Below are 26683 nucleotides of genomic sequence, written 5' to 3' on the forward strand. Positions count from 1 at the left end.
TATTTCTTAAAGATCTTAAAGATAATTCCTATATTTAAAAAAATAATATAATTATATATATATAGTTATTGTAGTTATTATTATTTTTATTATTGTTTATTATACTATTATTATTTTATATGTATATAAAAATTTTTGTACGTGTGTTTCATTTATATATATATATATATATATATATATATATATATATATATTTTTTTTTTTTTTTTTTTTTTTTTTTTTTTGAATTACTTATGTATGTTTTCATCTTTAAAATAGCCACAGAAACCATCATGCCATTAAAAAACAAAGCAAACTAATCTGAGTGAGCCACAAACTGAAAAAGGTTTCTTCAGTAGTTTGTAGTTTGTCTTCAAGTAGTTTTAATTTTGCTGTACGTTTTTGAAGTCAAACCAAGTAAAGCAGCTCTGTGATGTCACAATGATTTTAAAATCGTGCAGCTATGAGATCAAAGCGCTGTGATGTCACAAATAAGCATTCGAGATCAAAGCACAGTGAAACATTCGCTAGACATAATCAGTTCAAATTTAATTGCAAGTGTTTAATACAATAGTCCCTTAATATTTGATATAATGTCATTTCTAACTTCTGCCTGTTTCCGTCCACAGCGTCACGGCAGAGACGTCCTCCGTGTGCGTCTGATGTGGCTGTGATCATGTACACCAGCGGCTCCACCGGCGTACCCAAAGGAGTCATGATCTCTCACAGTAATATCATAGCTGGAATCACCGGCATGGCCGAGAGGATTCCCAACCTCGGGTACGAAACACATCCACAGACACTGCACATGCTTACATCCCGTCATCATTCACGAATGTGTTTCCAGGCATTCCCAATGGATAAAATAAACAACTATTATGAGTCTGTGTGGATTTCTTTGCCACGCACTGCATGCACTTCATACACGACGTCTGCGGGCTGTTTTTACAGTTCTTGTAAACTCAGCAAGAAAATACAGTGGAGATGCCTCTCTTAGAAAACGTTTTGCTAGAAATGATTAACGATTTAGATGCAAATATGCTCTTCCTGTAAATCAAGCTTGCGATTGGTAGGATGTTTGAGTGTTTTCTTACAGTATTTTTTATTTCTCAGTCTCTTTTCCGCTCACCAAAACCGCATTAGTTTGATCAAAAATACCGCGAACGTGAATAGATGTTAAAATGTGATTGATTTCTGTGGAGTTTCAGCTTCGTCACTGCAGTCTTCAGCGTCCTTCGGACATCATTCTCATATGCTGAGCTGATACATGTGTTTTTACAGCGAGGATGACACATACATTGGCTACCTTCCACTGGCTCACGTGTTGGAGTTGAGCGCTGAGATGGTGTGTTTGGCTCACGGCTGCAGAATCGGCTACTCTTCACCACAAACACTCTCAGACCAGGTACGACGCTCGGTTCTCTTTATAGGTATTGTTTACGTTGTGGAAATCAAAAACACTGGCCAAAGCTGTGTAAGATTTTTCAAAGTTGCACAAAGGTCGTTGGAGTATGGTTTATGAGGAAGTACCGTTTCAGCCTTTCTACTTCAAAAATGTCATGTTTAATTAAACGCTGCTTGACATTTACTAGGAAATTCTGAATATGACAAAACAAAAAGCACTTTAGCTAGTGCTGTCAAATGATTAATTGTGATTTATAATAATAATAATTATATATATATATATAAACACACATACATATATATATATATATATATATATATATATATATATATATATATATATATATATATTTTTTTTTTTTTTTTTTTTTTATTATTATTTTTTTTTTTTGGAATATTGTAATAAATAATGCATTATTGTGACTAAACCACTAAAACATAAGCAATCAATTTTAGTTACAAATTTGAGTATTTTATATTGTATACATATTCTATTGTAAAATATATAATGTCTCTCTCTCTTTCTCTCTGTATAAATACATTTTAATAAAAAAAAAAATATTTTGTATATAAATAAAGTAATAATACAATCATTTCAGCCTTTTAATGAGACATGATACTCTGTGATGATGTTTAATTCATTGTGTTCATTTTTTAAATAAATTGCTAAATTTCACAAATAATTGTCACAATAAGCCACTGATCTCTAATTACAACATAATCTACACAGTGAAGGCACAATCAAGCGCCGAATGTCAAAATCTTATCTGTGGAAAATACTGAAACAAACGGAAAAAAAACGTGCAGCGCTGTGGGAGTTTCTCTGTTAAGGTGAATTAAAACTTTTCATTATTTTTGCTTTATAGTCCACCAAGATAAAGAAGGGAAGCAAAGGAGACATTAGCATCCTGCGGCCCACTTTAATGGCAGCAGTACCAGTAAGGCTGAATCTCTCTCTGTTTCTCTCTGGGCTTTTGGGGTTAAATGTCAGCGAATGTGATTGTCTGGAATGATTTACTGCTGTAAACAGAACGTGAGAAAGCTCGGTGTGGATGTCCTTCTTACACACACACACAGAGTAGTGACTCACACACTGTAGATACACAATTAATAATGTTTAATTTCTAGATCGTCTTCGCCGGAGGACACTGTAAATGCACACACACACACACACACAGTCATGGTGTGGTTGCACAAAAGGGTCCCTGTGGAATGACAACGACACAGAACAGCAAACTTCCATAAACACAGCGGCTGAGAGCAGCGGGAGAACATCCGAATCATGAGGGAGCTTTGAAAAAATACTCGGAAAGCGTTTCCCCACCCTCCCATGTCACATGAGATGTGATGAAATGTGAAGTGGAAAAATGTCAGCAGTAACTCAATTAAAAAGTGACGATGCCAGATAGAACATCAGTGGCGCTTTAGTTATGTGCCATTGTGCTGAACGATTATGGCGCTTTATGGTTTTTCAGATATTTTTTGTTTTCTTTTCTCTGTCTGGGAGAGGAGGTCATCGCTCTGTGCCCACATGGGGTCATTTTTGTTATATCATTTCCTGTTTTATGCCTCATGCATGTCGAATATATGTCAGTGACTTTGATTTGGTGAAGAAGAAAAAAAAAAAAAAAAAAAAAAATATATATATATATATATATATATATATATATATATATATAAAATGTCCAAAAAAATTCTGAAATAAATTTGTTCATATTTAAAATGATTAAATATTATCTAAAATTAATTATTACAATTTAATTAAAAACTATTTAGTAAAAAAAAATTTGTTTGTGGGTAGATGTGTGATATTAAGAATATTTTAAATATTTTAAGAATTAAATGTTATGCCACACTACATAACACTGTCAGCGTATTATGAGAAATGTTTCTCCACAATGTCAGGAAACTAGCGAAATGTTTTAATTGGGAAATGTAAACCTGGTTGTCAGTCCAGGTTCATTCCAGTCGCTCTATGCATGCGATGCGATTTTAATGTTTTGAAAAGAAAATCAGTTTGTTTGGAAGCAAAAAGTTCATGCCATGACAAAGAGACAAAGAAAATCCCACTCATGCTTCAGTGATGTCATCAGTTATGTCTGGGGCTTTTATATGCGCATCATTTCTCTCTGTCTCTGTTTGTAGGAGATAATGGATCGGATCTACAAGAACGTGATGCTGAAAGTGGAGGAAATGAGTGTTTTTCAGAGGACTCTCTTTCTGTTGGCCTACAACTATAAGATGGAGCAGCTTGCGATGGGATACAGCACACCGCTGTGCGACAAGTACGTCACACACACACACACACACACATGCACACACCATCCCCAGTGTTGGAGAAGCTTCGTTTGCCAATTACAAGCTGCTCATGAGTTAAGTACAGTAAAGCCATTGTTTCAAACATGGTTTTAAATTTATATGAACTTAACATAATAAAAAATGACCTTGTATAATTGAATAATCAGCAGTATGCTACATATTTATTTAGCTATTCTTGGAGCACAGAGTCAAATATTTGAACTGGTTCATTGCCCAAAATGAATTAGTCTTCTCAGTGCTACTAGAAATGAAGAAGACATTCTAGAACGGTTCATTTGATCATTATTGAATTATCCTTGAATAGCATTGCTAATTTTATCTGCTCATTCTTCATTCTCCTCCTCTCTCCAGACTGGTCTTCAGGAAGGTCCGGGTGTTGTTAGGTGGCCGTTTGCGGGTGTTATTGTCCGGCGGAGCACCTCTGTCTGCTGCGACCCAGCGGTTCATGAACATCTGCTTCTGCTGTCCTGTGGGTCAAGGCTACGGCCTCACGGAGACCTGCGGCGCCGGGACCATCAGCCAGCGTGAGACGCATTTCAGACACATGCACAATCTAAACTAGTAATCTTATAAAAAGCAGTCTTTGAAAAAGTATCACTGTTTCTCCAAAAATCTGAAGCAGCACGACTGTTTAACATATTTTATATACCGTATATTTGTAGCAATAGCCAAAAATGCATTGTATGGGTCAAATGATTTATGCCAAAAATCATTAGGATGCTAAGACAATGTTTCATGAAGATTTTTGTCAATTTTTATTTCGTAAATATATCAAAGCTTAACACCTGATGAGAAATATGCATTGCTAAGAACTTCATTTGGACAAATTTAAAGGCGATTTTTCTCAATATTCACATTTTTAGCACCCTCACATTCCAGATTTCAAATATTAGTATCTCGACCAAATATTGTCCGATCCGAACAAACCATACTTCAATGGAAGGTTTATTTATCCAGCTTTTAGGTGATATATATAAACCTCAGTTTTGAAAAATTGATACTTAACATCAATTGTTGAGGGTAGCATATATTCTCTTAGAAAAGTTATTTTTAATGATAATCTTATTTTACTGTTTTTACTTCATTTTTAATCAAATAAACGCAGGCTTGGTGAGCAGGAGAGGCCTCTTTACAAAACCAGATATCTTTTTTTTAAACAATGGGAAAGTAGTTTTAGTTATTTTGTGTTGCTTCATAAAACTGTAATAAAAAAACTAAATTGTTTTTCTGGTTCCTTTTTAAGTTTGTAAACAGAACTTTTTTTTAAAAGCACACAATCACGGATATTAAAATGCATACACATTAAAAAATACACTCCAATACACCATCGCTCGCATAAAGCTCGTACAAAAGCAAAACTATATTGTTTTGTTCTAATCAATAAAACGGGCTGGAAACGATCGTGCAAGCAAGTTTCATTTTTAGTGCAAAGAAAATCCCGTGGAACCGAGAGCGCAAACAAATCATCGCACGACCACTTTAATACGTAAACAGATTATGCATATTTAAATAATGAGAAAATGATATTTAAAAATGTCCACACAAATGAAAGTAGGTCACTAACTCAATGTCCTGATCCTCAGTAGCCACAGAAGAAACATTAACATGAACATTTGTGCAGGAAAGCTGCCTTGTAAAATGATTGAGGTTTGTGTTCTCAGAGGAATCAGTGGTGGAACAGTACGAACAGATGGTGACTTCTGAAATATGACTTTTTTTTTTTATGCAATGGAAATAATTACATAACTGCTCTTATAGCCAATAGATAGACTTATTGTCTGTGTGTGTGTGTGTGTGTGTGTGTGTGTGTAGTTTGGGATTATAGTACAGGACGAGTCGGAGCTCCACTGGTTTGCTGTGAAATTCAGCTGAAGGACTGGATAGAGGGTGAGTGTGACACACACACACACACACACACACACACACACACACATATATCTGCTCTTATAAAAACAGTGTCAAGGACGTTTACCTATTCATCAGGCGATATGTCTGGAGGTTTGCTGTGCCGAGAGAAAGCTCAGCAGAACAAAAGAGAAGGAAGTGGAAAAATAGCATTAAAGGTCGTTTGTGACCTTGTAAGGAAGACACTTTGAGTGGCTATTTCTGGAGAGATCAGCTTTGTTCTGTACTTGATGCAAACGTCTATTTGAAAACGCATTAAATTATTGTCCACAGCTGTGATTATAAAGTAAAGGAATAAACATTATATAATGCCACTATTATAAAAGCATTAGATCGAGAGGCCGTATGTCACAATCTCCAAAGCATCATTATAAGCAAGTGGAGTGAGTCTATATACCGTTAACTAATTGTTAGATAAGTAGATGTCCATTAGCAGTGCTGCCATTGTATACAAGCGTACTTTTAACTTAATACAAAATAATATACTTAAAATACATTTATTCTTGCTGAACCTTACTGTTATCAGAATCTAAATCAATGCAATGATATTGTATTATAAAAATGTATTAAAGTTGAAATGTATATCTGATGCAATTAGCTGAAGAAGCTGAACTCAGATAAATATATTTATATGTAATTTCATTATTTTGTTTTATATATATTAAAATATTAAATATATTAAAATCGAACGTATTGTATGTTATTATCGAGTTATTATGTTAATTTGTTAAATATCGAATTATGTGTTTTAATATATTTAAAATGAAACGTCTGATTAGGTTGCAATTTAATACATTTAAATATAGAAACTGTATGCTATGTTCTTTCAAGATTTGAAGTAAAAATATGGACCAAATCATATGTCAAAGGTTTGACTATACAAGACTAAAATAACACTGGCTTGTTGCTTAATAACCTCTGAGTTTCTGGAACCGTCCTGTTGCACTTTACTCAGTTTAAATCACTTCCTGTCTCTCTTTTTGTGCCCCAATGTGTGTGTATGCAGGTGGATATCGCAGCACGGACCGGCCCTGTCCTCGAGGGGAGATTCTGGTCGGAGGGCCCAACGTGACCATGGGTTACTACAAGAACAAACAGAAGAACAGTGAGGACTTCTTCGTGGATAAGAAAGGCCAGCGGTGGTTCTGCACCGGAGACATCGGGGAGTTTCACGGAGACGGCTGTCTGAAGATCATCGGTGAGAGAGATTAGCCAGAACATGGCAAAGGCGGCTCGTTTTGGCATGGAAGTCCCCTCTCCTTTACGATAAAACGCGTTAGTCCTGCGCTTCCTGCTAATGACACGTCTCGCTGTCAACTCGTTCCCGTAAGGGCGCCGATAAGAACTCTAGGAAAGCAGGATACACTCCAAAAGGGAGAGAAAGAGAAACTTCCTGTAGCACAAGCTCACGTACGCATCTGATGAAATACGGTTAATATTTGCTTATGTGTGTGTGTGTGTGTGTGTGTGTGTGTGTGTGTGTGTGTGTGTGTGTGTGTTTGCACGATAGACCGTAAGAAAGACCTGGTGAAGCTTCAAGCGGGAGAATACGTGTCTCTGGGAAAAGTGGAGGCTGTTTTGAAAAACTGCCCACTTGTGGACAACATCTGCGCTTATGCCAACAGGTGCTGACACAAAGCACAACCTGCGCTAACAAAACACCCTCAACATGTCTTACAGTACTAAATCACGTAACGGCTTATTAAATACCCTTGCATATTTCATACACAGTGGCTTTAATGTTACCCAGATTCACCCTGGTGATATCTAAAGCTCTTTGTACTATATCCCAGAAAGCGTTTTGGTCAATGTCACAGCTGCTTATATATAGAAGGGTCACCAAATCTGTTGCCCGTCTAACTTCTATACATCATAACCGTGCCGCGCTTTAATTAGAGCGGAAAAATGGAAATGCATTTCAGAACTGTAAACAGGGACCTGTTTGGATATTGATAAAGATTTAGCTATATTGACATTTATGAGTATAATTTTCAGAAACATAAACTTTCAAAAACATTTTAATAAAATATATTGTTATATTTTTCAAATATATAATAAAAATCTTAAACGTAGGAAAACTTAAAACAGCATTTTTAAATGTAAAAGCATTTATATATTTTATATATTTTTAAATGGGCAATTTAGAAAATGTACATTATATAAAAGTGTTTTATATATGAACTTATAATTATGTTAATTATTATATAAATAATATATTATAATAAAAATTATAAATATATATATATATATATATATATATATATATATATTAAAAATATATATATAATCAAAAATCACTGCTCTTAACTGAATAATTTAGGAATTTATAAGAATCAATGTATATTTAATTAATGCAGCAAAGACTATGTAGTGTGTTCATTTTTTGTCTTTCTTATATTGAATTTGTCTACATTTTTCTTATTTTTTTATATTTATATTGATGTCATTATTTATATTGTAGTTGTGAAATAAAATGTCATGAAATAAGAATTCTGTCATATCCTCCACCACTAACACGACACATTTATAGTCAACTCTGCTGAATGCGTCCACAGATAACTCCCTCCTCTTCCTGTTTTCCAGTGACGAGTCTTACGTGATTGGCTTTGTGGTGCCCAATCAGAAGCAGCTGCTGGCTTTGGCTGAGAGGAGGCGTGTCAGAGGCTTGTGGGAGGAGCTCTGTAACAACCCCGTCATCGAGGAGGAGGTGCTTAAAGTCATCACAGAAACAGCACTGACAGGTGAAACGCATCCAGTTTGGATTAGCACACTATCATACTACTCAAACCATTTCTGCAGGTCCTAACACACATTAATCCATCCTTTCACAAATTAAGGCCTTTTAAAAAAGCAAAGCACAGTCTTAAATTAAATTAAATTCATAAAGTCCTAGCGGGTATAGTACGACACAAGAAGAATTTTTGTCCTGTTTTCTAATACAGATATCTAAAAACCTTTTTAATTCAAGCTACATTGACTTGTTGTGCAAAGTGAAGTGAATTTATGATTAAACAACAACAAATATCTTCCAGTGGTCGAAGAAACTTCTCTGTGTCCGATATTTGTTCTTAGAAAACAAGTCTTCTTACCACTGTGTCCTTTTGCTTCTTAAATAATAATATTTAAACATTTACACTGGAAAACAAGCGGTTTTTGCAGCGTAATCACACACAATACAGTAAAAGTTATATGCATATTTTTGGAGCAGAGCTGTTCAAAATAATTAATAATAATAATAAGTAATTAATAATAAATAATAATAATTACAGTACTTTTATAAATTATACTAATATGTGTTCTGCAGAAAAAGAAAAAATATATATATATATAAAAAAAATATATATATATATATATATATATATATATATATATATATATTATATTTATATATATATATATATATTTAAAAAAAAAAAAAAAAAAAAAAAAAATATATATATATATATATATATATTGTGTTTCTGTTGATGTACCAACAATATCATATTGGCCTCAGTATTTTCAATCATTTCAGCTTGAAATGTTACTTTTATTCCTATGGAAGAAAGTTTATATCATGCAGATTTACCGTGCTTCCTGTTTTACTACTCTTGAGTTTAGTTGATTCATTTCCTGCTCCTGTGTATTTAACAGCCCAGTTAGAAAGATTCGAGATCCCACGGAAGATCCGGCTGAGCGTTGAGCCCTGGACCCCAGAGACCGGCCTGGTTACAGACGCTTTTAAACTCAAACGAAAAGAGCTGAAAACTCACTACCAGAACGACATTGAGAGGATGTATGGTGCCAAATAGAGCCAAACCACTGGACAGGCAAGAAAAAGTTATCTCACTATAACCACCTTCAATCAGGATGGAGATTTCCAGTGGACGCTACCGACGGGAGCATGATCGTTTGGAAAGGTTTTCATACAGTTTGACGACCAACACTCACAACCAGCTGGTGCCAAAAGTGATGTTAGCCTTTCTTCCAGACTCAAAGCTGCTAAACCCCTTCCAAATACATGCGTTTTCTCCCAAAACCCTGCCATGTCAACAAATCAGAAGTGAGAAGGATCGGTGCTGTAAATAAATGGTCACATGCATCCTAATAATCCAGACTGAAACGGGTAGTATAGACCTAAAAGAAATGCACGCTTGTGCAATGCAGAGAAGTTTTACTTCAAACAAACGTGTTTATCCATGTGTCATATTTAATGAATATGCACAAAATGCAGTATTTGTTAAAAAAAACTGTTTTGCATATATGTCAGTTTTCATTTTAGAAATCAAGGCAAAGCTTGGGAGAAAGCGCTGGATTGGATTCAAACCAACTGACAAACGATTAATGCGTGTAAAGATACCTAATGTGATTTCTCAGGACACTTTTATGCATTTTATTCCCCCCCAAAAAGCTTTATGATACTTCCCATGATGCTTTGGATCTCCAGAATGTTGCTCTGATTCACAGTAGGTCAGTCTCGCTCTGTGTCCCTCTTCTAGTTCTTCCCTGTACACAAACAATGCATTATGGGATGTTTTTCCAAGCTCACGTTTTTCTCTCTCCAAACAATACTAAAGCCATTATTTGGCTTTCTTTCTGAAATCTTCATTTAATACTGTCAGATGGGAGACCAATGATCTACAAAGACCTAATATCTTTAAGCGTAATTTATTGTTGTGATAATTAGCTTTATTTAAATATAATAACTGGCTTATAGGAGAGCATGAAATCCCTACAGCATTTGTGCTCATTGGATGATTCTGACAGATGTTTCTATTGGATGACTGTATATCCTGCTGGACAGGACAATAGATGGAGTATAATTATACTAATATAAACCGTTCGAACACGTCCATTTAACGTTTGATGTGATTTCTCTCATTTCAGGGAGCTTTTCCGATCATTGTCTATAAAGACAAACGGACTTGTGCTAAAATGATTTCAGAACAAGTCGAACAGTTTCACTCTGAAGAGACCAGATAAAGCTTGAGGTGTGAAGGTTTGGCTGGTTAGGTTTCATCTGTGTTTTGGTCAAATAGGCAAAATGTATTTTCTCGATTGGAGGTCATTTAAAATCCATTTCCACCGCTCAATAAATAATAATAAAACGAGAACTGCAACTACTTACTTTTTACAGATTTGTCAGACTTAAACTTGCTACGGTGCGTTATGAAGTCAGAATAGTCAAATATAAAGTAAGGCTTCTCGCTTCTGACTTTTTTTTTTTTTTTTTTTCAAACAAATGGAACAAATAGTCCTTTTTCTGCTCAGAATTGGACCGTATAGCTTAAACCGTAAAAACTGGACCATAAAAGAAGTCTGGATTGTGAGATACTGTATAAACACCAAACCGCAAGTTATACAGTCCAAGTCTGAGGAGAAAGAAAAAAAAAAGACCATTTTCTTACAATTGGTCCAATTCTCATGAGTTTATAGACTTTATTTTTCAGAGCTGCGAGTTTATATCGCGCAGTATTTTGAGATGAAAAGTCGTAATTGCCTACTTTGCTTTTTATGCAGTCGTGGAAACGGACTTCCATATAAAAAAAAGAAACATGTTCTGAAATAAACTGAATATAAAATGACAAAACAAATCCGGTGTATTGTATTAGATCTTTTTGGCAGGCTTTTAATAATGGGAAAACATCTCGCTACTGCAGAGATGCTAATATTGTGATCGATCGCACGACACTTATGGCTCAAAAATAGTGCTTCAGGACAAAGTAAAAATAGAGTTGAATATAGATTGATTTGATTTCTAATGTTTTTTATTCGTAGCTGAACAGAAGCGTTCCCTGGCCGTCTCGGGCCGTTAAATGATCTCAGTGGAAGCGGCAGTCATAAACCCTCTGTTCTCGTTGTTTATTTCTCTCACGCTCTCTCTCCTCTCAACATTATTACTTTGTCCTTTTGGTCCTCGGCTGTTTGGTGCCCCTGATAATAGCCTAAAATGAACTAAAATGAAATCAGTCATTCATTTATTTTGCCTTGACATTGATCCTGTGAAATTGAGATAACGGAATAAAGGGCTTTCCTGCGCGAAACTCAACTTTGTGGGTTATTCCATGTCCCAAACAGCATCTGCGTCTCATGAATAAACTCTGTGTTTTAACTACCTGGTCTCATGGCGTATACGTGCGCTTTTTAGCAAGACACAAAATACTCACCGACAAGCACACATCACTGCGGTTTCCGAAAGAACGCCGGAAGCGGTAAAGCTCCGACACCTAAAGCGTAATTTTTGCACAGTTACTTCAAAACAGCATCAGTATGCTGGGAGATTTGAAAAAGGATGCTTTTGAAACGTTAGCATCGGCTTCGTATCTGTGTGTTTTCATGGACTGTAGGTTTGTTCGGTAGCTCAAGGAGTACAGAGATGTTCGGGGCCTCATTTATAAAATGTGTGTGTGCACAGATTTGATTTTAGAGCGTCAAAGGAACACAGCTGCACTTTTAAACCAGCTTTGCGTTTGTTAACACTGTCGGGTGGGTTTAGGGTTGGATTAGGGAATATTTCCAAAACGATAGAGCATCGACTTACCTAAACATACCTGAAGCAATTTAATAAATACGCAGCAATACATACCTATACGAACTTAATAAAAAGTAAACGAAACGTGCAATAAAATACGTAAAACGTTATATCACAAAAAGAGGTATTTTTATGAGACCTGGTTGGTTTTTAAATATCACTATTAGGTAAACAGCAGGTTATTAAGTATTTTAGCTTAAATGCATGTTGCCATTTTTGTGTGTTGATTTTTTTATTTATTTAGATATTGCATATTCATTTGCACATTATTTTTATCTATTTTATACACGCTTTGCATTTTATTGGTCTTTTGTAAAATCACTTTGCCCAAGGGGTTTGGTGAGCAAACAGCAGCTCGAACGCCGGTATCAGCTAAGGATCTGAAGAATTAATTTTTGAGAATGAACTGCAGGTTAAAAAGAGTTCAAGACCTCAATCCTTCTCCGAGCAGTGACTAACTTCGGCTCCGTTGTGTAAATACTACGATGAGTAATGTCTGATCTTGACCAGAGCATACGTCTGATAGTCCGCTATACCCTTTTATAGAAATACTTCCAAAATACAGCGACGGGGGACAAAAGTCCCTATAACGGTTGTAAATGGCCCGTGTAACTGAAGGAGCGTTATACCGCTGATGCTTCTCCTCCAGTTCAGCTTATAACGCGCTTGTGTCTGTAATGTGTTCTCAGACCGGGAACTGCTCCAGAGCTGCTGATTTGATCAGATTTCCATGTGCTTTGCGTCAGTTCTCTGTTACTAAACCCTAATGGACAGGTGTGGTCAGGCATCGGCTCGCTCATTCTGGATCCAATTTTCTACAGCCATGCCACACCTACCCATCATGCATCACTGCCAGACAGATGAGGTTGGCATAGATTCTAACATGCTTTCACTGCTGACGTAAATCAGACCGCGAGACACTTGAAAACTACGTCAGTGGGGGTGTAAGGTACAGCTTAACTTTGCTTATTTTAACGCATGGCATGGCATTAATCCCACTGTACATTTGATTTATGCTAGCTTTCTTTTTAAATGTTTCCAGATTCTTTTTTTGTGATATGCAACAGTTAATCATATCCAAAATAAAAGTTTTTGTGTGCAACATATATGATGTATATAATTATATGAATATAAATATATACATACATATATATATATATATATATATATATATATATATATATATATATATATATATATATATATATATATATATATATATATATATATATATATACACATATATATATATATATATATATACATTATACATATATATATATATATACACATATATATATATATACATATATATATACATTATACATATATATATACATTATACATATATATATATATATATATATATATATATATATATATATATATATATACATATACACAGTACACAAACATATATAAACAAATCTATCATTTCCCAGCACTTTTTTTAGTTTCATAAATAAAAGCTACCTTATATGTCCTACTTACATAAAACTATCACTTTATAATGCTATATAAATTACTAAAAAAATAGTAAACTGTAAACTATTTGTGCTATAAACCAGTGTTTGATTATGATTATGTTAATGAATTAGTATATTAAATAAGAAAAGTAAATGCCAATATCGGACAGCATAGCAATCTGTTTCTGTACAGGTATAACAGCCTAACCGGAAGCAACTGAAGTCGCGCGCATTAAAGTCAGCGTGAACCGGAAGTGTTGTTTGTTTTTCTATTGTGAACTGATTAGATGTAGTAAAATAGGAGCGTCATTCAGACGTTGACGCTGATCGTTTGAGGGGCGTGGTTAAGCTCACGCCCAAGCCGTCGAACTGACGTCATCATAAAGGGCCAGTCATTTTAAAGGGGAGGAGCATTTTCGGTTTTGTATTTTTTTGTGGATTGCTTTGCACGTATGAATTGTTCACCACGAAAACAGCAACGCGCACTTACAAAATAAATATAGTCGATTTTGATTTCATACTGACTGTACATTTATATATATAAAATATAAAATATAGTTAAAGTGGATCGCTTTATAAGAACTATATAGACTACTATACTTTTTGGAGTGCTTTTTGTTTTCTTTTTAAACTAGACCCCTATAGAATAAAATCGCGTACAGGTTTTGGAGCGAGAAAAAAATGTACGATTTGTCTTTTTGGACGCGTTGATTTATTCCCGCGTGCAAACCATCCCTCCGGTTTATGAAAGCCGAAGCGTCCTGCTGAATGAGAGGCTTTCCTGAAGCGAGCCTGTCTGGTCATGTTATGATAGATGAGCACATCTGGCAGCCCCGCGCGCTCGGACTCCATTAAACGTCATAAGAATGTGAGCTCAGGCGTCTCTGGCCGGGAGTCAAGTGCCGCGAGGAAGGACGTGAGGATCTCGACTCCCTCAACCTCTGTCACAGATCCTCCTGGCGCGTGGCCACGCACCGGGGTCCGCTATTTAAGCCGGACTCGGCCGACCGCCCCGTTACAAGCCGGAGAGACTCGAACACAAGCGAGGGACGGGGTGAAGCATCCCGGTGAGTAACTAGTAAAAGTCACGAAAAGACAATAAAGTAAACGCATGCAATGCTTAATATTTATACTTTCAAACATAATATTTGAGTGACGTAATATTGTTAATAAAGTTTGTTTTTTTTATTCTAAGATGTTAAACCCAGTCTCTAATATATATATATATATATATATATATATATATATATATATATATATATATATATATATATATATATATATATATTTTTTTTTTTTTAATTATTATTATTTATTTTTTTATTGATATTGTTGATGCTATTATTACTACTGCAACTACTTGTAGCCTATTTAATTAAAAAGGACTGCGTTTTAACTCGCTTTCTGTCATTTTACAGATAACCGTTTCGTTCGTCGTAATGGAGTTGGCGCGCAACACCTCCGCGCCTTCTTTGAAGCTGACCAACCGAATCGCCTTGCCCGGTGGAAGCGACAGCAACGCGTATTTGTACATCATCATAGTGCTATCTTTCTACGGAGTCTTCCTCACTGGGATCATGCTCGGTTACCTGCGCACCAAGCGGCGCGAGAAGAGGCGCACGAACGCGTTCACGCGGCTCCTGCACGAGGAGGAGCAGCGCGAGTGGGGCGCGAGCGAGAAGAAGCACAGCTTCAGCCTCCCCGCGTTTCCCGCCCTGCGCTCCGCTCCGGTGCCGTTCGCGCTGGCCGCGGGCCGCGCGCTCGACGGCGGCAGGGTCCTCGCGCCCCTGGCGTGCGCGCTGTGCTCGGTGGAGCAAAGCAGCGCGAGCTCCCTCAGCTCCGTCGCCGACGTGCGCTTCGCCATCGAAGAGGAGTCAGACAGCGGAGGAAACGAGGATCCGCAGAAAGCGGACCTCGGCGGTGACGGACCGTCCCGGGAAAACCTCAAAACGGCGCGCTGAGGACCCGTTGCTATGGCGACCGCAGTTCCCTCCCGAACGCAACGATTAGCCTAGTTAGTGTTACTTCAAATAAAACTGTTTTAAGTTGGTACTATAGATAGCAATAAAAACGAACGCTTCTTGTACCGCTTTAAATCTTGCGTTAATTTATTGAGGTTTTACTGTCGTAAATAACTGTAGTAAATTGGCGGGAACTGTGGTTCGGGTGATAAAAGTTCTCCGAAGCGCCTGATTAGAAAGTATGAACTCTTGCGCCAGAAGCAGATTTTTACACGAGCACATAACTTGCGATGTAAATCGGATTTGACACGTCTTGGAATACGATGAACTTGTGTTACTAGAAGTGTATTTCCTCGCGTGCTTGCGTGAAGTACGTTTCGGGCCTTAAACGCGATGTAAACATTGCGATGAACCTGGAAGCCACTTGAAAAAAAAACTCATTTTTACCTAATAAAGGCCTATATCATCATTCACACAGATGTGTAAATTGTTTTGAAAAAAAATGTTAAATGATCTGTATATATTGTTCTGCGTGCATGGATGCGTCTATTTAAAATTTTTACCGTATTTTGTGTAAACGAAATAAAATGTTTTTTCTTGTGAAGGCTTTGTGGCGCTGCTTGCTCTCACCACTCGGGGGAGTCAAAGACCACGTGGGAACTTTTCTCAAAAATTAGGGGGTTTGAAGCCTTACAGACCCAGATAGCGTTTAAAAAGGATTGTCTTGGTGTCGTTTAAGCGTTTAGAAACGTAGCTATTGAAATGCTTCAAAGAAAATAATTTTGGATACTGGCCCCCGAGGGGCTGAAGCAGATGCCATTAGACATTCTGGACCCCTTTTGCAGATGAGGAAAGATTACAAGAGGCTCTTGGCGTCACTGTAGAGATAAAGATCATCCAAGCGTCCACTCCTGAAACATTCTCTTATTCCCCTTGAGAACAGGCGTTCGTTCAGGGACGATTTCTGTATTTCGTGATGTGCTTCTACGCAGATCTGCATGATTATAACCAGAGTCCCTCGTGATCATCCTCCACGCAGTCTTTGTTGTCCTAACGAAATGACATCGCATGCACAAGTGTCAGCGACCCGTCTTCCGCCCCAGGGAGCGCAGTGGAAAGTTCTCGCATGTTCCGTCTGAGTGGCCCTTTTCCAATAAAAATTTCCTCGGTTCAACCGACGCGAGCCGGACGCGGCATTAGGAGAGTTTTTCCAAGCCAAGTATTCCGCTTTCGACAAAGAGAGAAGGCCCAACTGTTGCTGCGGTGAACTCGAACAACGCTTCGTTTGGTTACGTAAAGCACGACGATACATAATGGATAAAACTTCCTGACAACACGTGCGTACGTGAATAATTTAGGGAATCGTTTTTTTGGCCTATCGGAGATCATGAATAATAAACCATGTCACGGAAAATCTGATTTTATCTAAAGACAAAATGCGATCAGCACGTGCAGTGGCTTCCAGCTATCTCTGTTTATGGCCCAACCTTATGCTCCCAGATAGATTCGTTTTGATTAAATGATTGCAACTGTGTGAAAGACAGAACGAGGGAGTCGGAAGAGAGGTTAGCGTGACTCATACTCCCAACAGAGGAAATGAAAGGCGCATCCTCCCTTCTCTGTGGCTCTGTAACATCTACGGCATGAATGGAGTGTTCAGAATCAGTTTTATTGTTTCTGGGCTACAGTATGTTAACAGGACTGCGGTAAATGACCCGGGAAAAGCACTTTTACGATGCATTTGAACTTCATCGTCCAGCGTTTTTTTTGACAGTACATTCTGGCTCTACACGCAATGAAGTAAGCCGTCAATCATAGAAAAGGGCATGACTGGTTCGTTAGCACTGTATTCCGATTTCGAAGTCTTGTGAATGTCACCATAGCTTCGCGGAACGAGCCGAAAAATGATTTAGTGATTAAGCAGCTTTTACAACTTCAATCTGATCAGTCGGCTGTGCGAATGCGAATTAATCGGAAAAAGGAGGATTAATCTGCGAAAAGCAAAACGTGAGAGTTCCTAGCACAAATTGCAGAGGACATGAAAGCAACTCAGATCCCTTTAAAAGCAAACCGAATTTTGGTTTGCAAACCGTTCACAGCGAAATAATGAGAAATAAAAAGAAAGTTGTCCACAATAGAATAGCTGCGTCCTGGGGCCGTAAACATAACATTTCACAATAGCAATTTTGCAAGTGGACTCAAATAAAACATCTTAAATTGTGGCAAATTAGACCACCCCGAGCTGTTGTGGTATCCGTTGTAGACATCCTTCGGCGTTGAGTCCCAGGTTTTACCGTGGAATTGGGCTACTTTATCAGTTTTTTATGTTTACGGGATGCAGGGACCCCAATAATCTGCATTTTAGTCCCTTTGGTGTTTTATCCCTTCGAACTTAGTCACTTAGTTTGTGCCACTTTTAAGTAGTTTTGTTGTGAAAATCTGGCAACCCTTTCCGTCAAGCAAAACTGCATTGGCATTATCTGTGTCAATGCTCTCATGGGTGGGCTTTGGCCAATGAAAGCTTCCGTGGACTCCAGACCTTCAGCCATCCGTCTGTACACTTGTGCTCAAAATAAATGTTAAAATAAGTCATTTTTCTCTGTCTTTGTTCACTAACTTAGTCACACTGACATTTGAGACTAACATTTACCATGTAATTCCCTAACGCACCAAAACAAGCAAAATCCATTCTCTTTACCCCTCTTTTCATTTCTTTATATCTCATCTGACCTTTATGACTTTCCATTTAATAGAACGTGCATGAGGCTTGCCAGCCGTGCCTTAAATGGCAACCCAACGTGACTGACTCACATTTATATATTGGGTAACATTCTGAATAGTCAGATGTAATTAGGAAGATCAAAAGTACCAATAATATTGACCATATTGATAAGATGCACAGAATGACCCAATCCATCCTCAGAGGAGTCTGAGCACACGCAAATGTTTCATGTCTCTTGGCTCTTAATGAGAGTTTCTATGGCAACAGGTTCCAAAGGGAGTGCTTAATTTACATGTGGCAGTCAGATATCCGGATGGCGGAAGGGCATCCGTGTGAGGGGCGTGTTGATGCGTGAGTGGGTGGATGGGTGCTCCTGAAAAAGCAGTAGCGAAGTCCAAGCAAGCACATGAAGTTAAATGTTAATCTAATTCTGCATGAAATGGTACAACGGCGACCGGCGAAGATCAAACCGGCCCAGAATATGAAGAACAGACTCGAGCCTTCTGCTGTAAAAGATTACTGCTCAAGTTCCAATTAAAACTACAAAGGGATGTATACCATTGAAGTTCCATAAAGCCCTTTTCATCGTAATTCTTTGGAAAACCATCCGTGCCCTGTTGCTGGAAAACCCTAAATCCGATATGAAGAACTTTTAAAACAACTCAAGAGCAACTCAGAGCAAGCCTAAACAGCCACAAACAGATGTTAATAAGTTGTTGTTTTTTGTTTTTGTTTTACCTATAATGCTTGGTTGCATAGTCGTCAGACATAGTGGAGTTCTTCATTATGCTTCAGTAGAGGATCAGCTTCAGATGTTTCTCCTAAAAGGACCAAATTAGTCAAATCTTAGTCAATATAAGTTGATATAGTAGTTCAAATGGTCACTGGGCCTAAATATCCATTGAGAAATGTTTCCTTTTGAGATGTACCGCCTTTGATAGCATTCTTGAGATCTTATTATTCAAATAATAAGTTTTCTCATCGCTGCCTAGTAGACATAACTGATGCATGAATAGTGAACATCATCGAATTGGAAATAGATTGTCTCATACCAAATTCACAGTCAGTCTTGGCTTGTTGTTCTGGTTGAGAAGATGTCAAGAGGTCAACCTATGAAAGGCTTACGTATACTTTTCTCTGCATCTCAAATCAAAGGGTGCCTAACAGGAATCGTCCTCAAACTTACGTCATCGGTTGTCCAGCTGTTTTCACGTTCGCTTTCTCAAATAAACATGCCGATGTTTTGAATGCGTCAGAGTTTTTCACTCTTCAATACATCAAACCACCAATGACTGGCTTATAGGTAGTCAGAACGAAACCGGGATATGGGGGAGTATAAAGCTGCAGCCAAGAAACCACGAAGAACGAAGATCAGATCTCAGTTTTAGTGTTTCGTTCCGAGCGGACGCTGGTTTGAACTCACTGATTAGCTGAACTTGACATAATAAAACAAAACAAGATAAGCTTCATGATTTTGGGAGGCTAGTAAGAGACCCCCAGCTGATTTTCCCAAAGCTCTTCATTTCCTGGAGCATGAATACGTGCAGAAAGACGACTGCTGGAAAACACAGTGCATGAGAGTAAAGCAGCAAAACATAAAAGATAATGATATTATGGTCAAAACAAATAAGTGGCTCTTTGAAAGTCCGAAAACTTGACTCTGTGTGTATATGTACTGTAAATCCCAATATAACAAGCAACGCTTTCACTCTGCAACTAAATCTAACGAACATGATAACAAGATGCTTGTTAGAGCTGCTGGCTCCGTGTGTTTCGTGAATGCATGTGTGCTGGAGAATCTTTGATCCTGCTTTCAACTTTGCGTTGACCTGGTGCCATAAAAAACAGAGCTAGCTTTAAAATCTTGTTGCAAAGAAAATTATAAGATCCTGTCTGCTTTAATCCCAGCGGGGAATCACTGCTAACTATCGTATTTTACCACCGCAAGTTAGATCCGAAAGAAAAAGAAACTTAATCAAGCAAATTTAAGGTTAATTGGTTGGCACTTTGCTAAAAATATGTTTGAGTGCTTTTACGCATTGAGTTTTTCATCTTCTACAAAAAGAATCCACCAAAGCACGAACGCATTTATTCATAATGGGTTGGAAAAACTAAATGTGCAAAGAGCTGGTATACAATAAACTTCGGTTTTAAGTGAGAGATGAAACTCTTTCATCATTTACTGACCTTCATGACCTTTAATTCCGAAATGATTGAAAAGACGATATTTCAGAAAACGACTAAGGTTATCTATTACATGATCAGCGGAGAAAGCGAGGGTTTAGGAAATCAATGGGCTCCGATGTTTTATTTAGACCCAAACATTTGTATTTATGAGAGGGAGACAAATTTATGAAAGAACGTTCATTTTTTGGGGATAAACTATTGCTTTAATCAATGTAGCCACTTAATCACTTAATCTCCAGCGATTATCGTCGACTTAATTGGAGCTGAACGATGAATTCAATAATGAAATGCCTTTAACTGAAAACTGAGTGTTTATTCTTGTCATTTTACATTGCTAACATGATGGTATGCTATGCAATGTGTATAGTAAACGTTTGTTTTGAGGCTTTCAGTGTAAGACAAATTACCTTTTAGTGGCTTTTGCTGCAAACGTCACATCTCCGGTTAGGACAGGTTTTGAACACTGGAGGCTGATTTCCAGCTGCACAGACACACCGCTGTGAAGATCAGGAGCGGTGCTGAAATCATCCTGACGGAGCTGGCAGTGAGATGAGAGACACGGTTTAGAGGTCAGAGGCTTGTAAACAACTCCGAACTTTAGAGCGCTTCGTGCAACATCTTTTCTAATTAATGCCGTATTCGCTTTGCACCAAAAGCTTTCTAAATATGTGAGCAAAATTCTGTTAAGCTGGATTTAAATGACAAAGCTTGTGCGAGTGTGTATGTGGGCATAGATAGTGCCAGAATGGACACGGTTGAAAAGACCGATTGGTGCAATGGTCGATGACTCACCGGTTGGGATTATTTATAGCATCAACACACAAACACGCGCGCAAAAAGTAGAAGCTTTAAGCCAGAGTATGCAAAAAAAAAACTAATCACTCTGCATATACGAACAAACACAAAAAAAAATAACAAATCCAGTCAGATAGACAGATAGATAGATAGATAGATAGATAGATAGATAGATAGATAGATAGATAGATAGATAGATAGATATACTGAGTACACTAATGTTAAGTGAGAATGAAAATGTCAACTTGCTCCTGTTAATCAGATGATGAATAATTAGTTGCTCTCATTGATTGGAATTTGTTACTGAAATGCTGTTGCATAGAACAAGCACAGTTGCTATGGATACAGATGTTGACAGCTGGTGTTGCTAAGGGGTTTGTCTGACACCTGTGACCCTTCCCTGATGTTACCACCAACCTCTGTCACCGCTAACTGAGTTCAGAATGTTAGTTATTGATTTTAAATCAGAACAAGGAAGTGTCTCTATGATATGTGTCGTGCCTGTATAATCGATACACACCTACTGAGTTATTAAAGCTGTTTGTCTCCGTATGATAGTGCGTGTGTGTGTGTGTGTGTGCGTGTGTGTGTTCTCTCAGGTCTGTGAACAAAACAAAACAAAACACATGGGGAAATTCTCTCTTCGACACCATCCTATTTTAACTCGAGAGATTCACAATTCGACCCAAATGAAATAATAAATAAACAAATGACTTGTTGGACTGAAACAACACAAAAACAAATGCTATTTGGCACCCGAACACAGATTTAGCACAGCTTCAGAACAGCTGAATATCTCAGACTGTGAACTAAAAGCACATAATAAAAAGCTACAGACTGAGCAATCACACTCCGGTTACGGAAACGAGCAGATATCGACAAAACCGGCGCCCGAAGATACCTGGATATGACCATAACTGTAGCCGAAGACAAGTGGAGGCTCACCAGGGCCTAGCTACGAGGAATTAAAGAGAAAATCGTCATTTTCACGTTTTAATATCATGTCCTGACTCCAAAATGTAGACACCTACCAATATTTATTATATGGAAAAAAATAATAAATAAAAACAGCCCGACCCAACAGTGATCAGTAGAAAGTGTTTATAGAACATTTAGAATTCTGTTTGCTTAATTTATCATTTGTTTTTTAATTTTACCTTGTGTTCATTTAATATGTTCTGAATTCATAGTAGCTGTTAGAAATGCCTGCCATGCCAATAAAGTACATCTAAACTGAAAGAAAGACAGGGGTGTTATTAATAGTCTGTTCAAATCATACAAACACCAAGCATTAAAGGTTATGCTTTATTTTAAGGTGTCCTTGTTACAATATAATAATACATACTGAGTAAAATAATGAACTCTTTGTGATTACTTGTAAATTATCCGAGCGATTTTTAAGTGAAAATTGTTTCTAAGTAAACCCAACAGCAGTTTATTTTACAGCCCTGTTCCCCATATACATGCTACGAACTTATTAATGAAATTACAATAACTGGGTAATATCTAGGTCCTAACCTTGAACCCACCCCTAAACCTAACCCTACCCCACGTAGTCACCTTATATAACCAGTACTTTCTTAGGTATGTACACTGTAAGTACACGTACTGTAAAATAAAGTAAAAAATTAAATAAAATCTCAGTATACTTTAGCAACCACAACAATGCATGAAATATAACATTGTACTATAGCTATGCTCTAACAACATCCCAGTAGATTTTAGCACAGCAACACTCTAGCAACACTCTAGCAACACTCTAGCAACACCCTAGCAACACTCTAGCAACACCCTAGCAACACCCTAGCGACAAGACAGAGTGGTGAACGTTACTTAATAATCGAATTTGGTTCATCGTTGTCCTTTTACACTTCCTCTATTACCCTTAGTCTTCACATTTTCTTTTGGTCTCATTTTGATTCAGCCACAAACACACACACACACACACACACACACACACACACACACATCTGACCTATGAGTCATCGCTGGAAGCACTGCAAAGCTCTCCCTCCCTCTCTCTCTCTCTCTCTCTCTCTCTCTCTCTCTCTCTTTCCGTCACTGATGTTCTCTTGTGTGGGCTCCTCCCAGTGTCCTGAGATTACCTGTCAATCACAGGGTCTTCAGAGGTCAGGAGCGCGTCACCGGCGTCTGCTTCAGTGAGCGATGCGTCTGCGTTAAACAGATATTTCAGTCGCAGCTCAGTTTAACGGCTCTTCTTCTCTTAACCTTTCGTCGAGTGGTTTCCTTTCCGTTTCTGCTCCCCAGAGGCTTCCCTGAAGCCACACACGGTCTTCTTACATCTGCTTATCTCTTTCACAGTCTCGCCTCCTTTCTCTTTTCTTGTCTGCCGAGGTGCGATAAAGAAAAGTGACCTTGTTATGAGAGGCAACAAAGAGAGCCTGCCTGAAAGATCTACAGCGCATTATGCCTCAAAAATTATTCCTCCAGGTTGAACACTTGATGCCATTCACTGGCAAACAACTCAAAGACAAAATCACCTCTTTCTTTACAATTCCCATTGCATGAATGACTAAAGGAATAGTCAACACATATAAAAAACATGTGTGTCATTCCATGAGTTTCTTCGATATTTTGCAGAAGTGTCCTAGCTGCTCTTTTCCGTAACAAACGCCGCTTTGGTTTCAGAACATGAAATTGAACACTACTGCAGCTCTTCATTTAAGATGCATTGCATCAGCTTTGACATCGATATAAATTAACGGATCACCGGACATGCAAGGAGCAATTTCTCTTCTTTTGCATTTTGGGAGAACTATTTGTCCGGCAACAAACAAAAACAGACAAGCAATAAAACAACTATTACAGGAAACGTACGGCCAGATTTGTATCCCATAAAATGCATTAAATATGCTTTTTATTTTCTGTCCTCATGTGGCATTTTTCTAATATCATCTGAACCGATTCAACCTCCTTAATCTCAAACAGGAAACTACTTTGCTTTTTATGGGCGCGTAGGAAGCATCATGGGATATGAAGTCCATTTTAACAATGAAACCGATGGAAATGCTGATCAATAATTGAGATGAAGGGGAAGCAGACAGAACGGGGCAGGACTCTGTTGTGTGTGTGTTGTGGAGGGGAAGTAATTAAATTGTAATGCGCGTTGATCTGTTTAGAGTCCCTCAACAGGCCGCTTTACTTTCCTCAAGATACTGAATCCAACAACCTTCACCCACACAAAAGACAGCAGCAGAGGAAGAGAGAAACAGTCAGAAGTAACAAGAACACCGTCCAGAGTATCAGGTGACAGCTGATACACAATTACATCTGTTAAATACCTCTCTCATATATATATATATATATTACTTGCAGAATAAGAACTTTTCCAGTAAAAATCAATCAATTTAATGGTGTGAAAAGTGCTATAATTCATCAAATTTATTATGTTACCTTAAGAAAAACTTAAAAACTAAGAAAGACAGAGTAAGGCATGGTTCATTATTTCATTACAGGATTTAAGAGCATATATATAAACTTATGCAGATAGGAAATTGTGACTGTTTTACACATCATTTAATCATTAACTATATATATATATATATATATATATATATATATATATATATATATATATATATATATATATATATATATATATATATATATATATATATATATATATATATATATATATATATATATATATATATATATATATATATATATATATATATATATATATATATATATATATATATATATATATATATATATATATATATATATATATATATATATATATATATATATATATATATATATATATACACTAAATACGTTACAATGTATCAGAACAAAATACTAAAGAAATTTAAATTGTGAATTATGACTTTAGTATTGTAAGTTGCCTGCGTATTAGAATACGGGACCAACAAGAGCAAAAACATTTGTTGTAAAACCGTCCCATTTTATGCTTGCAGGTGTGTGTTCCAACGGGTATTCTGCGAAATAATTACATAAATAAATAAGAGATACAATCATGGCCAAAAAATGGCCAAAAGAAGATGCATAATGGATGAAGTCAACTAGACATTATGGATTTTCCTATAATGACAGTCTGACTGTACACTATCCTGTTTATTAAATGTTTATTTGCTGAATAAACAAATGTGGATGGAAAATTGTGAGCAAAAATGATTGTACAATGTTTACTGTACATTACCATAAGCTTCCGCTAAGACTAAAAACCATTGCATTGTATAAAATAATTGATGAAGCAACAAGACAAACACTACAGCAATCTTACTGTAATCGAGTGCTAAATAGAATTTTGCTATTCTAACTAACTATATTACTATAGATATACGTCTGTTTGTTGACCCAAATAATGCGATATTTAACCCCGTTAATGCAAATTTTACCAGGGGAACCCAGCCAAAAAAAAATATTTTTACCAAGGACTCCCTCGGAAATAAACGATTTTTGAGTTTTGAGTAGCAATTGGACAGGTTTTGTTGCGAAAACCTGGTAACCCTGTCAAAATTGCTAAGTGAAACGCAAGACGGCGCCCACTGCGTTTGCATGAACGAGCGAGAGGTAAGAAAATATCGCTATTATTATTGAAACGTTACGAAGTGATCTGATACAAAGCAGTTTGAAGGAAAGAAAGGTTAGCAAAGACAGCGTGGAGCGTCAGTATACGAAAACGGCTTTTCATTTTATGAATGGACCTTCTATCAGATAACCAAATGGACCTTCCCTTTGGATTGATCTAGTTTTAGAGTTTCCACAGAGACATAAAGTTGTTACTGAGCATTTAGGATAGTTATGAATTACTTTGTATAACATTGTACTACCTAGCTATGCTCTAACAACATCCCAGTAGATTCTAGCACAGCAACACCCTAGCAACACTCTAGCAACACTCTAGCAACACTCTAGCAACACAAGTGCTTTACAAGCGCTTCTCGTTCATTTCTGTGGTAACTGCGACTCTGAGAAACTCAAACAGGTCAAGGCTGTGAAGTGATTGGTCGTCAAGGCACACGTGAACCAAGTTGACTGTTACGCTTTCTCCAACAGACTAGTAGAGCCGCAGAGCTCATCGGCTATATACCAGCTTAAAGATTTTTTTTTTCCCCACATATCTTAAATTAGCACAGACTTTCAAATCTAATATTCGCGGACATTATTATACATCTCCGTACAGCTCACGAAAAGCAAAAGAGAAGACGGACCTAATGCGAATATGTCCGCGAAACGACTGACCAATCAGATTCGAGTATTTCAGAAAGACTTATACACGCGCACAAACTTAATTCGCACAAGTTATTGATTGTGGTGTCAATGTAAATGCAAAATCAGGGTAGTGAGTACAAAAGAATAAACTCCGATTCATGTATTTGCTTAAAATTACGAGCGCTCTGTGATTACACAGTTTTACCCAAGAGAACCGGTTTGGCATCTTCAC

General features: G+C 37.2%; 2 protein-coding genes and 1 long non-coding RNA gene across 4 annotated transcripts in view; 2 read left to right on the forward strand and 1 right to left on the reverse strand.

Moving 5' to 3' along the window:
- Positions 1-11627, forward strand: part of acsl3a (acyl-CoA synthetase long chain family member 3a) — a 23596-nt gene extending 11969 nt beyond the window's left edge. For both annotated transcript variants that reach the window (XM_043258719.1, XM_043258718.1), the window contains 10 exons: positions 609-759; positions 1261-1384; positions 2250-2321; positions 3529-3668; positions 4054-4226; positions 5515-5589; positions 6614-6805; positions 7118-7232; positions 8191-8348; positions 9241-11627. In XM_043258719.1, coding sequence (XP_043114654.1) covers positions 609-759; positions 1261-1384; positions 2250-2321; positions 3529-3668; positions 4054-4226; positions 5515-5589; positions 6614-6805; positions 7118-7232; positions 8191-8348; positions 9241-9398 — 1358 coding nt within the window. In that variant the 3' untranslated portion in view covers positions 9399-11627. The remainder of the gene's footprint in view (positions 1-608; positions 760-1260; positions 1385-2249; positions 2322-3528; positions 3669-4053; positions 4227-5514; positions 5590-6613; positions 6806-7117; positions 7233-8190; positions 8349-9240) is intronic.
- Positions 11628-14441: 2814 nt separating this feature from the next.
- kcne4 (potassium voltage-gated channel, Isk-related family, member 4) lies at positions 14442-16149 on the forward strand. The gene is made up of 2 exons (XM_043258764.1): positions 14442-14651; positions 15003-16149. The coding sequence occupies exon 2, from the start codon at positions 15024-15026 to the stop codon at positions 15543-15545; it is 522 nt and encodes a 173-aa protein (XP_043114699.1). The 5' UTR covers positions 14442-14651; positions 15003-15023; the 3' UTR covers positions 15546-16149.
- Positions 16150-16290: 141 nt separating this feature from the next.
- On the reverse strand, positions 16291-23758 carry LOC122358852. Its single transcript, XR_006252650.1, has 4 exons — positions 23355-23758; positions 20862-20992; positions 19006-19088; positions 16291-18897 (listed from the first exon to the last, which is right to left on the reverse strand). It is a non-coding gene; the product is annotated as an uncharacterized LOC122358852 (long non-coding RNA).
- Positions 23759-26683: the final 2925 nt, after the last annotated feature.

The sequence above is a fragment of the Puntigrus tetrazona genome, chromosome 15 (assembly GCF_018831695.1).
Source record: "Puntigrus tetrazona isolate hp1 chromosome 15, ASM1883169v1, whole genome shotgun sequence".
NCBI lineage: Eukaryota > Metazoa > Chordata > Actinopteri > Cypriniformes > Cyprinidae > Puntigrus > Puntigrus tetrazona.